Source organism: Cupressus sempervirens, chromosome 8 (assembly GCF_028749045.1).
Source record: "Cupressus sempervirens isolate cs-2001-9-10 chromosome 8, ASM2874904v1, whole genome shotgun sequence".
In the NCBI taxonomy this organism is placed as follows: domain Eukaryota; kingdom Viridiplantae; phylum Streptophyta; class Pinopsida; order Cupressales; family Cupressaceae; genus Cupressus; species Cupressus sempervirens.
In genome coordinates this window covers 503,147,421-503,163,831 of record NC_143125.1, presented here as the reverse complement: position 1 = coordinate 503,163,831, position 16,411 = coordinate 503,147,421, and the positions used below count along the sequence as shown (strand labels likewise).

General features: G+C 36.4%; 1 protein-coding gene and 1 long non-coding RNA gene across 2 annotated transcripts in view; both read right to left on the bottom strand.

Moving 5' to 3' along the window:
• Window positions 1-16,411, bottom strand: part of LOC149543396 (protein phosphatase 2C and cyclic nucleotide-binding/kinase domain-containing protein) — a 119,271-nt gene that overhangs the window by 50,384 nt on the left and 52,476 nt on the right. The window contains exons 6-7 of the mRNA XM_089798189.1: window positions 11,588-11,673; window positions 11,245-11,476 (exon numbers count right to left, since the gene is read on the bottom strand). Coding sequence (XP_089654315.1) covers window positions 11,245-11,476; window positions 11,588-11,673 — 318 coding nt within the window. The remainder of the gene's footprint in view (window positions 1-11,244; window positions 11,477-11,587; window positions 11,674-16,411) is intronic.
• Window positions 82-878, bottom strand: LOC149543399 (uncharacterized). Its single transcript, XR_016355632.1, has 2 exons — window positions 691-878; window positions 82-499 (listed from the first exon to the last, which is right to left on the bottom strand). It is a non-coding gene; the product is annotated as an uncharacterized LOC149543399 (long non-coding RNA).

Sequence of the window (16,411 nt, the reverse complement as noted above, 5' to 3'; positions counted from 1 at the left end):
GTTCAAATATGATTTTATGAATATCATATATCATAAAGATGCTCATGATGACAATGAGTTGAATAGCATGAAACAGTGAAATAATAATAATGTATCATAGCCATATCAAAGTGAGTATAATCAACAAAATGACAAAATGCCAATAATGAGAATGGATGATTCTCAAGTGCTCTCTAATCATCCCCTATGCCAAAGTCCTCATCACTGGAACTACTAGACTCCTCCTAGGTAAGACCCTGATCCTCTAAAGGAACACCAACTAGCCCTACATTGGCTTCTGCATCGGCATCCTCATCAATCTGAGCTGGATCCTCTAGCTCCACATCCCATCGTGCTGCAGGGCTCTCCTTGTACTCGCGTGTCTTGTGATTTTTGAGCCGCAAGTGACCATGTACAGCAACCAGCTTCTCCGCTCTCTTAGAGGTAAGTCTATTCTCTTAACAGAGTGAATGAAGCTATAGGTGGACCAATTCCTCTCTACAGCTGAGGAGCTAGACACCTGAGATAACAAAGTTGAAAGTTACAATTTACAAGTTACAAACAAATGTTCATACAATTTGTAACAAATGATAAATGGTAAATCGATGATTAATAATTATTGAATCAATGAATCATAAATTAAAATCAGCAAGGTAAAACTCTTCAAGTTAAGATTGTAAAGGGCTGGAATTAGTTATTAGTATTACAAACCTGAGAAAGCAGTCGAATGGCTAGTGAGGTGATCTTTAACTTTTGTGACCCATGACATTTCCACCACAAAATGGGATTCTTTTGTGCCATGGTTTTGAGATCCACCTTTGCAATATCCGAGTATCCTACAAGTTACAAGTTTTAAAGTTTACAACATAATATTAAAATTATAAATAACTTAAATAAAGTTATAACTTATAAGTAACAATTAATTATTAAAAGAACTTATAATTATAAAGAGTTTAGAGCACTGAATCAAGATTTAAGGATTACTTGAAAGACTAGCAAATTCGGACCACTCGGTGCGGATCTCACTAGCAGTCTCAGTATCATACATTTTGGCAATGCATCGAAAGAACCCATTCTTCACCTCATCATCCTAAAGTGGTGTGACTCTACCAGGCCTAAGTATGTACCACTTCGGGTTCAATGCATAGGCAGCCATGTGCAAAGGAGTGTTCAACTTCTCCCACCTGCGGTGAATGATAGGCTCAATGTGCTCCATATAGAATGCTAGAGTGGGGTCTCTCTCATGCACAACAGCCCTCATCTGCCCAAGCATGGAATCAATGCACTCATAAACCTCTCCAAGGCTAGGTGAATCTGCATCTCCATATCTGATCACCTGAAACACTGGAGTAATGATGGAGACTATGTATTTTGCATCACTCCAAAACTGATCACTCGTCACTGTCTCCTTTACCCTCTTCCCCTGCTCTGTTCTGGACTCAGGCCATCGATTCCATTCTTGTGTCATAACCATGAGTTGCAATGGCTCTTGCAACTCAATCATTCTCTCCAAGAGAATATAATATGATGCATACCTGGTCTCAACTAGTTTCAGGAATTGCTTCTTTGCGAAGCTCCTGAAAAGTGCATGTGATGTATGGTGATTGCAGATAAACATCTGCACCTCTCTCCCATCATTAACCACCTTTCTAATCCACTCTATTTTCCCCATGTCTTTGAGTGCATTGTTCATGGCATGCACACAACATGGAGTCCACCAAATATGCCTATAAGCTGCCTCAACAAGCCTCCCTGCAACTTTGCACACATGTGCTACATCTGTCACAACTTGGACCACATTTTGTGGTCCAACCTCCTCAATGGCTTCCCTAAGCACATGAAACTGAAAATCAGCATCTTTACGATGCCCTAAACAATCAACTGCCTTCAAAAAATATGGGCCCTCCGTGCATGTAACCATAATGTTGATGAGCGGACAATGACTAATGTCCGTCCACCCATCCATGATAATGCTGCAACCTGAGTCCATCCAACATACTTTCATTTGCTCCATCAAGATCCCAACCTTGTCATAGGCTCTATCCAACACTGTAGTCCTCAACTTGTGGTCACCTGGTGGCACATATGATGGCTCTCCCTCATTCACTGCCATGGTCATCATCCTCACAAAATAGGGAGATTGAGCCACATGTGTAGAGATGCCATTGGCAAAGAAGAAATCACCAACAGCATCATCTAACCGGTCCCTTGCATGCATGTTAAATAAATGAGCAATGGGGTTACTATCAGTACCACTTGCAGTTGCTTTTCGTTTCCCCCTATTGCTGTCCCCAGCTGAACTGTGTGTAGGTGAGGAGAATGATGGTGTAGGTGACATAGTCCCTGCTCTCTGATGCAAGATACGAGTAGATGTATTTCGCTGCCCCTGTAACTGCTGTATATGTTGTACCTGTTGCCTAGCAGACAAAGATCTAGGCATTAGAACAACACTATCATCAGGAATGTCCCATAGTTTATTTACTTCAATTCTGTATCTAGCATTCTCAGGATTTGATAAGAACATGCATGGGTTCACACCATAGCCACTCCAAAAAAGGTGTGAATTAACTCTTGTAATGCTGCCAAACCATTCTGCTCCACATATATTGCACTTCCATTTGCGTGTGCCACCCCTTGAAGGTGTAGGGCGTGTAATTTTTGTAGCAAACTGTTTAAGAGGGGACTTTGGGTCATAAGGACCCCTAGCATACTTCCTCAAAATCTCTGAAGGGCAATCAGTAGAAGGCACCCCTGGTGCAACATAAGGAGGCTCTTCTGCAGGCTCAGATTGACCACCCACATCAGCCCCATGATCACTTCCTTCAAACTCAAGTTCAGGCTCATAATCAGATGCACTTGGCTCATTAATTTCCATGTCTTCTGCACTTTGGCTGGATCTAGAAGCCATTTATAAAACTACATTTCACAAAATGAAAGTAAAATTATAAAAATGATCATGATACATTTCAGCCCAAGTAAAAATAATTTAAAACTTAAAACTTTACTATTTAATTTTAGCATTTACTATTTAAAAATTTAAAGTATTAAAAAATAAAACTAAATAGTAAAATACTAAAAGAAAATATTAAATAAAAATATGGCAATATGCCATATGCTGAAACGTTTTACTAAGTAAGTTACTCTCAAGTTTCAAGTTTTATTTTTGATTCTTGAATCTTGTTGATAATTGAATCTTCTTAGTTCTATGATTTTTTATTTTATTATTTATATTAATTTTTAGTTTTTTTCATTGTTCTTAAAATAAAAATATGGCAATATGGCATATGCTGAAACGTATTTAGTAAAATACATTTCAGCATATGCCATATTGCCATATTTTTATTTTAAGAACAATGAAAAAAACTAAAAATTAATATAAAAATATTGCTCTTAAAATAAAAATATGGCAATATGGCATATGCTGAAATGTATTTTACTAAATACGTTTCAGCATATGCCATATTGTCATATTTTTATTTTAAGAACAATGAAAAAAACTAAAAATTAATATAAATAATAAAATAAAAAATCATAGAACTAAGAAGATTCAACTATCAACAAGATTCAAGAATGAAACTTGAAACTTGAAACTTGAAAGTAACTTGGTAAAACTAAATACTAAATACTAAATTTAAAAATTATAAATTGATTTTTAAAACCAAAAAAAAAAGTAAAATAAAAAAAACCCTACCTTGAAGGCTTGAACTTGAGGAGACACTTGCCAAATCAAACTTTCTTGCTCCTCTTGCTCCTCTTGATTTTGCAATCCCTTGCAAAACCACCCACTAATCTCTCACAAGCTCCTCCAAACACTCTTTCTCACTTAGCTCCTTGCTGCTCCAAAATGGTGAAATGAAATGATGAAATGAATAAAAGATTTATTGGTCTTATTAAGCCTTCAAATAGACTACATGGGACCCACACCAAATTAGGGTTAGCATACTTCAAAAACAAAAACAAAAAAAAAAAGCAAAAAGTATTGTTTTTTTTAAAAAAATTGGGCCTCTTCTCGACGCACCCCGCGAGCACCCGTGGTGCACCCTCGCACCCTCGAAGCACCCAAGCACCCGGTGCTCGACCGGTGCGGCGGGGGTGCGGCGGCGAAAAAGCCACGGGAGGGGGTGCTTGGGTGCGTGACGCACCCGCACCGGGTGTGTACGCGCACCAAGTGCGCAAGGCTTTTGACCCGGGTGCACGCACCCGGGTTACAGTGTGTTAATATTAAACTCACTGCTCAACAATGAAGAACTTATTGGCATTTTAATGGCTAATGCTTCCCGACAAAACTACTTCACATTCAAAGCCCTCCACCAGCGTGAGTTTCTGTCCTTTACACCACAACTATGCTTTCCATGAGAGAGTATTGAATGAAGAGAACTGATGTAGAAATTCAATGTATATAATGCTGTCTTCAAATTCCATTTATCTGTTTAATGTGCGGATAATCTGAAGGATAGTGGTACAGGACTTCACGACCTTGCTTGATCCTTGAAATCAAACTCCTTTCATTTCTCACATTACAATAAGAAATCAAGATGTCGGGAATTTGATTACGGAAGATAACGTCCCATATACACACAATTCAACACTATCACCTATGATTCTCTGAATTTGAATTCTAATGAATTCCCTGCTCATAATTATTTGGCACAGAATCCACAACATGAGACAAATGAAACCAGAAATGTTCTCCCTTCACACGGAGCCCAACCTTGCAACTATGGTCAATCACATAGCAGTAAACCAATCTGTTAGCGTAGAGATACCACATCGTATTTATGAAGTCATGACCTCTAGAAAAAGTCACAAAAGCACAGTAGCTTCCCTCTCATCACTATCCTGTTGAAACAAATATTTACAATCTCTGTCAAAAGCAGAGATTATGAACATGAAGAGAGATAATTTGTGATGGCCAATCTTCTCCTAATTCATTGGTAAAATATATGGTCTTATGCTAAAGAATAGAGACATAATTGAAATTTTCATCCAACCAATTTCATAGTCATCTTATATCATAAAACATTTGCAGCGCCAGGAATTGCCTTCAAATTTTGTCTTTCGTAAATGTGTGAAACAAAAAATATACTAATGCTGTAATAATCCTTACTTAGTCTGATCTGGAAATTAACATCTGTGCTGATGGAATTTCTGTCAAAGAGTTGGTGTACGTTCTCTTCTATTAAACTATAGCGCCATTGAAATAAACCGATTCTGGTAATACATGCCAAAGTCTAATAGAGATTGAAATAAATTGATTCTAGCAATTACACGGCAATGCTTGAAATAACGATAACAGGATTAATATTGATTACCCACTACTGGAAATATGACAAGGGAATGAATCAAATTCAATGTTTTTACTTGCAGCAGTTGATTACAGTCTTTCAATACAGGCAAGAGTTAATGCACCTGGATGTTAGCTGCTGAAGGAGAACAGCCCAAGTAACAAGGTATGAGAATCTGCAGCAGGTTACTGGTATCTTCAAGTGGGCTGCTGTAGGTGACTGTCCACGTGAGCTGGAGATTGTACTCTGCTGCAAGTTACACTCCCAGATATAATCAACAAACTGTCCCTTCTCTCTTGGATGTGGGCGCTAAGTAGACTGTTGCCAAGGTATATTGATGCACTGTGACTCCTGCTGTGATTTGTGTGACCCAGAATTAATTTCATCTACAACCCGCAGAATACATCCCTTCTCATAACATAGACATAGATGCTGGGTTGAACATATGACTGCAGACTCAGCTTGTAACTACAGTTCGATAATTCCCTTGCTCTGATTGTGGATACTTTTCCTACGGCCGTGAGGTGTCTCTTGACCTGTCTACACTGCAAGTACTATGCTGACTGCAGTCTTACATCCCTAGCCGGCAATAACTATTACTGAAAGTATGGAGGAAGAACCAAAACAAGTAATTCCTACTTCACTGTAACAAATAACTTACTTCCAGCCTGATACGAAATCACTGTTCACTTACCGTTTCCTGCCTGAACTGTACCGTTAATCCCAGTATGAGGGGTTGGAGTGACATCCAACTTCCTCAAAGAACTCGAGCAGTTTCGTCCTCAGAGTTGCCTAGTCACATTAAAGCAACCGTGGTAGCAATATATTTTATTTACCATATTCATCATTGTTTTAATCCCAATGTAGCTCCATGCTTTTATAACCTCGATATGAGGGAAGACACAAACAACTAGGCAATGTGGGATTAAAAGCCAATTTCGTCTTTTAGTCACTTAAGTGACTTTATAACTTTATAACATTAAAATATTTAAATAAATCACTTAAGTCACTTAAACTTTAATATCTCTTGAAATACTTGTCTAATTGCCATGCCGTCTGAAATAGGTATCTCTCCTCATAATTCCCCATGTGACCAAATATACTTTCTAAAAATAGAAAGGGTCCATACCATTACCCCTGACTTACTATACATAGTATGGAAAATGGGGTTCAAATGACATCAAACGAAGGCCAAATCCATAAATCGCTGAATGTTGGAGATGAACCAAACCTTAGAAGACCCTCTAACCGTCCTCATTAGCCTACGAGGATCCAATATTAGGCTAAACTCTAAAATACTGATGCTGGCAACCAATGGGGACATTACATATGCATACAATCCTTTGTTGCTAATAATCGTGTCATTACAAGCTTGGATACTTGTTTTATCACTTAACATGAAGAAATGTTTCTGAAGGTTTCCATAGCACATATTATAATTACGATCCATCCTATGTTCACCAACATGCATTTAATGAATGAAACTATCTATCATCCTTATAGAAAACAAACTTTGTTTTATTATGCCCACCGGACTCCTATTGGACTAAGAACCAAGAAGACAACACTCCAAAATAGAGACCACCCTGACATTTTTATGGTATAATTCACATCATCGGTGAATTAGTGATACCATGTTATTTTTCAGGATTGCTGCAAATTGTAATTGCACTGCCATAATGTTTTCGTATGTGTGTTTCAAAAGCAGCAATTTCACTCTTAATTATATTATGGAAGAGACATTGATAGACATGTCTCCTCATGAAGCATGTCTATGTATTATAATCTAATTAATATAACAAATGATGATATAATATCTCATATAATATCTCATATACATATATATATATATATATATATATATATGCATTTTAGTCTCATAGTTTATCCAACTAAAGCTACCAAACATTAACACTTTATTCTGGTTCAAAATTTAACAAAAGGAATCTGGTCAACTGAAACTAAAAATGTCATACCAAGGATAGAAGTGTATTACGTGTGAGAATCTAACTTCAAAAGGTTTTAGGTACCAAATAAATCTAGAGATAGTGCATGGAGAAAAATCCTTTATGGGGGAAATATTCCTAAGCACAAGCATCTAAAACTAGAAAATCACCCTCATTGCTGTGATACCTACTATAAGTAAAAAAATATTAGGTCTGGGAAACCGAAGTTAAGGAATATTTTGAACAAAGTTGACCTCTTTCAAATAGTGACGGAGGGTGATAATACACAATTAATTGATGACGCATGCAACCAAAAGATCCTCTAAGTGTGAACAATCTTGATCTCCAAGATTTAGAGCTTAATCTCTATGATTTTGGCCAAAATCTTGTTAATTTGTTTTTGGCTACAAAGCCCATGTTATGGTAAATCGACGTTGTTGTAGTTGTATTAAACAAAGTAGATAAAATGTTTCCAAAAGAAACAATCATGAACTAAAGACAAAAATAGAAACTATGTAATAAACTAAAGACTAAGAAACATTATAATTTTCTAATACCCTCCCTTAATGGTCATTGTCTAAGTATTGTGTTTTGGTCACAAATTCTTCAAAACGTTATGTTGTTGCTAAGACCCTCCATTGAAGCCAAAATTCATCCAAAAAGAACAAAGAAGGGTATCCCCTTCTTCAAAATGCTTTGCAACAAAAGACAAAAGCCTGTCATTGACTCTGCCATTGAGATGAATTTCCCACTAACCCTACCAGAATCAACAAAACATTTGACTAGAAATCATCACAAGAACATCAAACCTGGTGTTGGATAACGGAGTTCTCTTACCTGAAAACAAAGAAACACTAAGAACATCTAGCACAATATTGAGGAAAAATCAACAAACCCTCCAAACCTTACATATAACCACAATGCCCCAAAACAGACAGCAAAAAGCCACAATTTTAGGAGAGAATTTGACAAAAACCCAACACAATTTTTTAGGTGAAAAATTGATCAAAACCAAATTGGATCGAAGACATGGATAATCTTTGTTCAATGTCATTATGGAGATCTCTGTTCTGATTGAGCAGATGAGTAATCATATCAATGAATATATATGTGTGTGTGTGTGTGCGTAATCATATCAATGAATATATGTGTGTGTGTGTCTATGCGTGTGTGTGTGTGTGTTAGTGTAATTTATACTAACGTTTAGTGATCAGGTCTGACTAAGACTAAACTTCAACAGCCTCAACCACTTTTTTACCAGATTCACACTCCTTGGATCCATTGATGGCTTGCGTGTGGTCTCCCTAAGTGTCATGGCTCGCAGTTATGATTGATAGTGTAGATGTAGTGTCTGTTGTTTTACCACAAGGCTTGGCTGACTGAGTATGCTCACCGAGTAGTAGAATGGTGCCTTCAGGTCTATCCTTGTTTTATTGTTTGTTCTTGTCCTATCAACCCTTAAAGCCAGCAATATAGGTATGTTGTGTGGTTTATATCTTGGACCTTATGTATTTTTTGTCAGAACGAGTCATTTCCTATTTTGTAAAGGGTTTTCCCTTGGGCATGATCACTTTTCATGTTCATGCTTTCATCTTTTGTGCCACACTTTTCTTTGTGATCACCTGCATGTACTCTTTGCCAATCTGGGGCACCGTATTTCTTCTTTGATCACTATATTAAACATTAATGAATGGATTGGTCCCAAATCTTGTATGGTATTTGCCAATTTGGCTCCATACTACACCTTGATCAAGTGATTCATGGTATACATTAGTCTTGTGCAGAGACCTGCCTTTAACCAATTCGAGATTCTTGGATTGATTTGAGTGTTACTTTGTTTTTGACAAATGGAAAGATACCAGAAAGCACCCATTGATTAATGTTATTGCAAATAACCCCAAAGGGGCAATTTTTTTAAATATACTTTTCCCAAACAAGCAATGTTTTTAACGGCAGTTGATTGTGAATGGGAAGTGAAAGATGCACAGTTCATTTCCTGAATTCTCATTGAGTCCATAGAGATTGTGGGTAGTGAGAATGTGGTCCATGTAATCATAGACAATGCAAAAAATTGTAGGGGTACAAGTGCTTTGGTTGAGGACCTATATGAGCACATTTTTTGGACACCATGCACCATACAATCCCTCAACTTGCTGATGCAACAAATTGGCAATCAAATAGAATGGGTGAAACAAATATACGGAGAGAGGAAAGAGATCCATATGTTTGCGACAAACCACCAAATGTCACAATCAATTTCCAGAACTTTCTCGAAATTTGAGTTGTTGAAGGTAATTACTAAATTCAATTTATTTATTTATTTAAATAAATTTTATGTCCTGTTCAATTATCAAATTGTATATAAATTTGCTTAATATTTATCAGCATATTGTTAGTAACTTGCTTAGTTTGTTTAGTAACTTGCTTAGTTTGTTGAGGGCCAAATTGCATCTCATACTATTGTTACAATACAACTTCTCAAGGTGCAAGAGGGATCGATGCAAATGTTTCTTTCCAACCAATGGGTTGTATGGAAGGCTTCACATTTAAAGTGGGCCCAAAAGATCAAGACATTGGTCTTGGATAACAGTTGGTGGGCTTGTACAATATGTATTGGAATTCACCAAGCCTATCATGACTAAGCTCTGATTTGTTGATACAAATGCACATTGTTTGGGGGGCGTCTATGATGGCATGGACACAATGGTAGAGAAGGTAAAAATTGAAATACAAAAACATGAGAATGACCCAATAGAATGTGAAACAATATGTGGAATCAATCATTCATCATTGCTCGGAAAAGATGACCACCCCATTGCACCTCCTTGCATGTGCCCTATGGCCGAGGTGCCATACCATGAAAGTACTTTCTCTTCCAAGGAGATTAGCACCATATAGAGATGAAAAAGTTTCTGATGGGTGGCTTCAATGTAGTTGGGCAGAGTTGTACAAAAAGATAGGGAAAATCAGGTTGCGGTGTCTCTAACCAGAACGATAATAAACTCAGAGGTGGATACAAACCTACCAAGGAAATGACCAACAACTTCGGCAACCTTGTGAGTGCTGATGACATGGCTTTCTTCGGCTCTTTACTCCTGCTGATTTGTGTTTTTCAGTTTTCCAACCAAAAATGTCAACCTATATTTTCAAAAATCATCCAGAATAATTCAAAATTCCCCTATATCATTCCAAAACATAGCTCACATTAAAAGATTAGACCAGTATGACATTTAAGCCAAGTCAATAATATCTCATCTAACAGTCCTCAACTGGATTTGGACATTGAAATGTTTGCAAGTGGAACACTCATGGCACCTTAGAGTAGCAAAGAACCAAAAAATGTTTAACTAACAAAACTGTCAAAATGGGCACAAATCAACTTCTTATGGCTTTAGTAGGAAGCTGAACCATACAATGGATCTTTAAAAAATCCACAGAAAGATCAGCATATCATGTCTTGGAGAATTATACCATCAACGCAATTATGGGGTGAATACAAGGAAGCCAGTGGGATTTGAATTGTTTTGTCGATGTTTCGTGGTTCGCAGAACCATAGGTTTCAGTTACATACACTAAGATTGATATATTGTAAGAAACAATTGCCTTCTAGCAGCACAATATATTCGAATCAAAAACATCAATATATGTAGTACTAAAACATCAATCTATGAATACAAGTAATAATAAAGTACATCAATCTAAGACTACAAATAATAATGAAAGACCAGCAGAGGTGGATTTGTGAAAATGTGTTTGATGTATGTCTTTAAAAAAACTTGCATGAAAACATTATGTGTATCGAATTCATCATGTTCAAGCAGGAAGTTTACACTCATTAGCAATAATGCATACAAAAGAGAACCCAACCCAAAGAAAAATTACAAAATCATGTAAATCCTCTTTGTGGTTCGAGGAAACTGAGAAACGGACACTGAAACCAAGCTTATATAGATGAGAAACAAGCCATATCATGAGAAAACCTAGAAGGTTAATCATTATCAAAATGCCATTCAGGCAATGCATCTGGCACTCACCTCACCAACTATTCTTTCTCCATCAATAAATGATATTTCTGATAATGAAGCTGCTAAGCGGTTCAACTGTAAGGGACTCAATTTTGCCAGTACATTAATAGACTTAAGGATATTTAGAATTGAAGGACTAGTGAACTCTGTTAAAATGACTCCACGGAAATCTTCTCTCCTCAAAGCCCAGAGAGAACCATCTGTTACAGCCAGAACTGAAGCTTGTCGTGGTTTATTGTACCTGTTCCAAAGACATTTGATGAAGCCTACAATTAGAAGACAGCAAGGAAATAGGAAAGGTTTACAAAAAAAAGCCTATACAGACAAAAGAGAAGAATCAATAAAATCTTACATGAGTGCCAACTCCCCAAAGCATGAAGAGTTACTAGCACTGTAGCGATGCACAACTCTGCCTAGTTCCTTCTCGGTGCTGTCTTCCTGACATTCGCACATTATATTCTTCAAGTTGCAAAACAGTTTTAAACTAGATTTAAAGAAAATAAATTTGAAAATAGTTTCCCATTTATGAAAATGGCAATGCAATGATAAATGACTAAAATTCTTATTTTCTAGTCACCTTGAGACAAAAAACTAGCTAACATGCTTTAAGTTGTAAGAGCTATCCCAGGAACCAAGATTAAAACCATTCTGGGAAACTTTAAGACTGAAACATTGATAAGCCATATACTCTGATTTGACGTATATTAACAAGCTGTTTATTTGAAATGTTTAATACTTGAAAGATATATGATTCTTCAAATGACAAATCAATACCCAGAAAGTTGTACCAAACTCACAAAACACATTCTCTGGTAGAGCTGCAAAACAACCAGTTATAGCTGGCCTGCTTGACAAAATGTGTCAATGTCATTATTCCTTTTGAGCTATAAATGCAAAGCTCAAATCATGCTAAAGAATATCTAAAGCATTCTTGAAGTTTTATGCTGCTAGTAAATATTTCTACCTCGCTATCTTTTAAAAAAGATATCTAAACACATTGATATTGAAATCCTTAATCTTAAATCTCGTCCATTGTGTTCTTAAGCTCCATGTAAAGAACTAAGGTCCACAGCTTTCTGGTATTTAAGGTACAATTTTGGAAATAACCAAGTAAGCTTCCTTCTCAGCCTCTCAATAATCATCCCTTCAATGCCCCCAGTAATGCCCCTTTCGTTAATCATTTTTCTAATGAAAATCAAAGCTCTAGAATTTCAGTTTCCTTTCATGTTCTAGTTCAAAGATTTAAAGATTTATCATGTTTGACCTTCCTGACAGAATAATTTTGCATTCATCAATCTATATTAGAAATCAAAACATCAGACTTCCAAACTCTTTTCATGTTCGAGTGCAAGCTGTTAGGACCCATTGTATGGTTTTCACACCATCAACCCATTGCAAACAGGGACCCCCTCTTTTTGTTTGCAGTAGGTTAGATGGGTTAGATGGTTGCCTTAGGCTTAGAGAGTCAAATTTAGGCAGTTATATGTTTTCAGAAAGCCATGTTTTGGGAGTTAGTAGAAAGCCAACGAGTAGTAAGACCTAGGATTTGAAAGTAAGATCACCACCAAGTGGTAATCAGCATGGATTTTTAGTGAGAAATAAGCCTAAGTGCCATGGGCATGATAATTGAGATTCAAGACAATTTTGAAGACAAGAGAGGCAAATGAGCAAGTGGGAGACCACTGATTTCGAGATCTGGGCTGAGTTTGAGGATTGACGAACAATGATAAGTTAGGGAATAAGAAGAACAACTTGGCACAATCACAAGAAGTAAAACATGCAGGTTTTTTAAGGAATTACAAAGTGAGACCTGGATTGGGAGCAGGTCGAATCCGACCGTCTCTCATTGCAGGTGAGGCTTCAGCTCAAACTTCCACCCTTCCACTTAAGATTTTTGTTGAACTCAAATGACTTGGTATTTTGAAATGAGAATTTGGGTGTGAATCAGACCTTTTTCTAAGTAAGGGCGAGTTTGGGTGAGCAAAAAGGAGGTTGAATCCCTCAAGAAGCGTACAGATCAGACCCAATACTTTGGATGGTCTCCCAAAGAATGACAGAATGAGTCCATGGGCGATCATAATGAGGGTGTAATATCAGGAATACTAAGGAGAAAACTGAAGTTGAAACCAAACTAGTGGCAAGTTAGATCCTTCAGCATTAACATGGGATTGAGATGAGGTTGAAATCCAACCTTCCCTCATTCCCATGGGATTGAGACAAGGTCGGAATCCAACCTTGTCTTCTTCCCATCATAGAGGACAATCAAAAGCTACACAATTCCACTTTGATGAATGGTTTTGGAAACCCTAGATGGCACCACTAATGGCAATCTTTGGAGAAAACAACGCCATTAATGCAGAAGAAAAAAATACCCACGAACAGAGCCGAAAATTGGTGAGTTGCAGGAAATGTTTGCCCAGTGACAAGAACAGGTTGCAAACTAAAAAATGACTAGGAATGATTGTTTTTTAGAGAAAATGCCGCTGAGAAACACTATTCAGGTTCTGCAAAAATCATTTTTTTTCAAAAAAGACCAACAAACCTAAGCTGACAATTATTTTCAAACAAAAAAAGGCACTGAAAATTTAATACAAAATTATTAATTTTCATTCGAAAAAAATTGATGTATTTGCTCTGATACCATTTTATGGGAAGTAATTGGTAAAATACTTGCTTGATATTAATAGAGTTCAATAGATCAATATATACAAAAGAATAAACGATGTTCCCTTAGGAACGATCAGAAACATTCTATTCTAACAACAGATAACTAACAGCTAACTAAAAGCTAACTAGATATTACAAAGATCTTAATATTTACAATAGATAATCATTAAATAGAAATAGAAATTATCTATTATTGTAATAATCATACGGACCCATGTTTTTTCTATGAATCCTGATCATTTTTAACCATGACTACATATATTTTGTTGGTGTTTTTTTATTGCATTTTCAAAGGTCTTTTGTCATGTCTTCAACAATCTTTTGCCAAGATTATTGGTGATTTTCTATCAAACATAATCACCTATGATTTTAACTTGCACTTTTTTTGCTCTTTTGTTTTCTCAACATCTATGCATCGTCAGAACTCTGTTGCATATGACTTAGTCAGCCCATTTTTTGGTCTATTTAAATCATATTTTCCAAGTGTTTTTTTGAAAACACTTATGTTTTCTATTTTATTTTTTTAAAACTCTGACTGAAAAGTTTCAAATTCATGCACCTAGGGTTTTCCTAGTTTTTCTTGTAATTTGAATTTAATTTCAAATTATTCTGATATTTTTTTAATTTTTGCAGGTTAATTACAGACTGATTTTCTATTTTAGAACTTTCCAATGTGTTCTTACATAGGGTTGACAAGCAAACTTTATTCCAGTGATGGCTTCTTCGACCAACATTATGTTAAATGGAAATTAGCGATTTAACAGCCAGAATTACAACACTTGGAAGCAGTGCATGATGACAATATTTGAATTTTGAATATCAATGTCTTGATAAGATCATTTTGGGTGCAAAGACACATCCTACTCAAGTTCAGACAGCTCAAGATAAATGGGATGCATGTAATAGAGAAGTTGTCATGCTGCTCGAACTTTCCATTACAAATGATCAACTCCCTCAAGTGCCTTCCAATAAAACTAAAGAAATCTAGGACATCTTAAAGAATGTACGTAATAGGGAAGTTGTCATGCTGCTCAAACTTTCCATTACAAATGATCAACTCCCTCAAGTGCCTTCCAGTAAAACTAAAGAAATCTAGGAGATCTTAAAGGATCTTTCTGAGATGTCTGACAATAGTCGTGCTTTCTTTATGAAAAATTTGTTGCTTCATATCATGATGGATGAGAAGACATCTCTCCAAGCACATCTGCTGATAGTCAAAGACTTATGTGACCAATTAGAGGTTATTACCTGCAAGATGGAGATGCTCATTCCTGGGGCACTTCATAGATATGCTTTATATTACTTATACCAGTGTTACCCTGACATTCTTTGATCTCTACAACAAGCTTCTGCAGCAGGATAGATGGAAGCAACAGTATGGAAGTCATGCCAGCTCCTGATCTTCTGAAAAGGTGGCGTTCTAAATGCAAGCCTCAAACAAGAACACAGATACACCTCGGTTCCCCTAGCAAAAAGGATCAGATGAACCTCCGGCATCTTTTAAGAAAAGATGAGAGTTCAGTGCAATTATTATCACAGGCTTAATCACATGAAGAACGATTGGAAGCAATGGTTGGCAGTCATGCAATTTTTACAATCATGATCTCAGCCAAAGGCCCCACTCACTCTGTATGCAGATGCGGAGTTGGTTGCATCTTGGGCTTTCTAATCAGCTCATATTATGGAAAGGTTTTAATAATTATTCCTCAAAATTATCTTGTGGGTTTTCATAAATTTTTCCCTTATAAAACTTCAGTAGGGTTTTATTGTTTCTCATCAAAAAAATGGAGTTTTGTATTATTTTATTCATATCTCTGCTTCGGTTTGGTTTTGATTGATTTTTCACCTCATAAATCATGTTTGGTTTTGATCAATTTTTCACCTCAAATTGTCTTTGGTTTTGATCAATTTTTCGCCACAAAAAATTGTGGTTATTCATTGATTTTTCTCCTTAAAAATCATTTCTGGTTTCTCTAATAAGCAAAGTTCGCGTGAGATGTTATTTATGGGTTTTTACTATACTTTCCACACGAAAAAAAAGATACTTTGTACTCTTCAAATCATAGTATTTTTGCCATCAATTTTGGAGCATTCTGCTCATCAGCAATAATTTGTAGGGTTCCGCAACAGTTCTCAGTGTGTATCTCTATTTTTGAGGAAGGGTAGTTCAATTATCCAACATCAGGTTGGATGTTTTGGTGATGATTTTCGCTTAGTGGTTATGTAGCTTCTAGAAGGGTCAATGGCAGGCTCTACTCTCTCATTGCAAACCATTATAAAGAAGGACATCAACTTCTATGTCTTTTTTTGGCTACACTTGATCATTGACATTCTACAATATCTAGGAAGGATGTTCGTAGCAGCATGATGTTCTGAAGGTTTTGTAACTACAAGACATGTATTGTCTTTTGCAGGGTAGTTGATAAAATGACTATTAAGGAAGGTTATTAGATTATTTTTAGTATCTTAAGTTCTTGCTATATTAAGCTTGTTCTTTTAGAACCTTAGT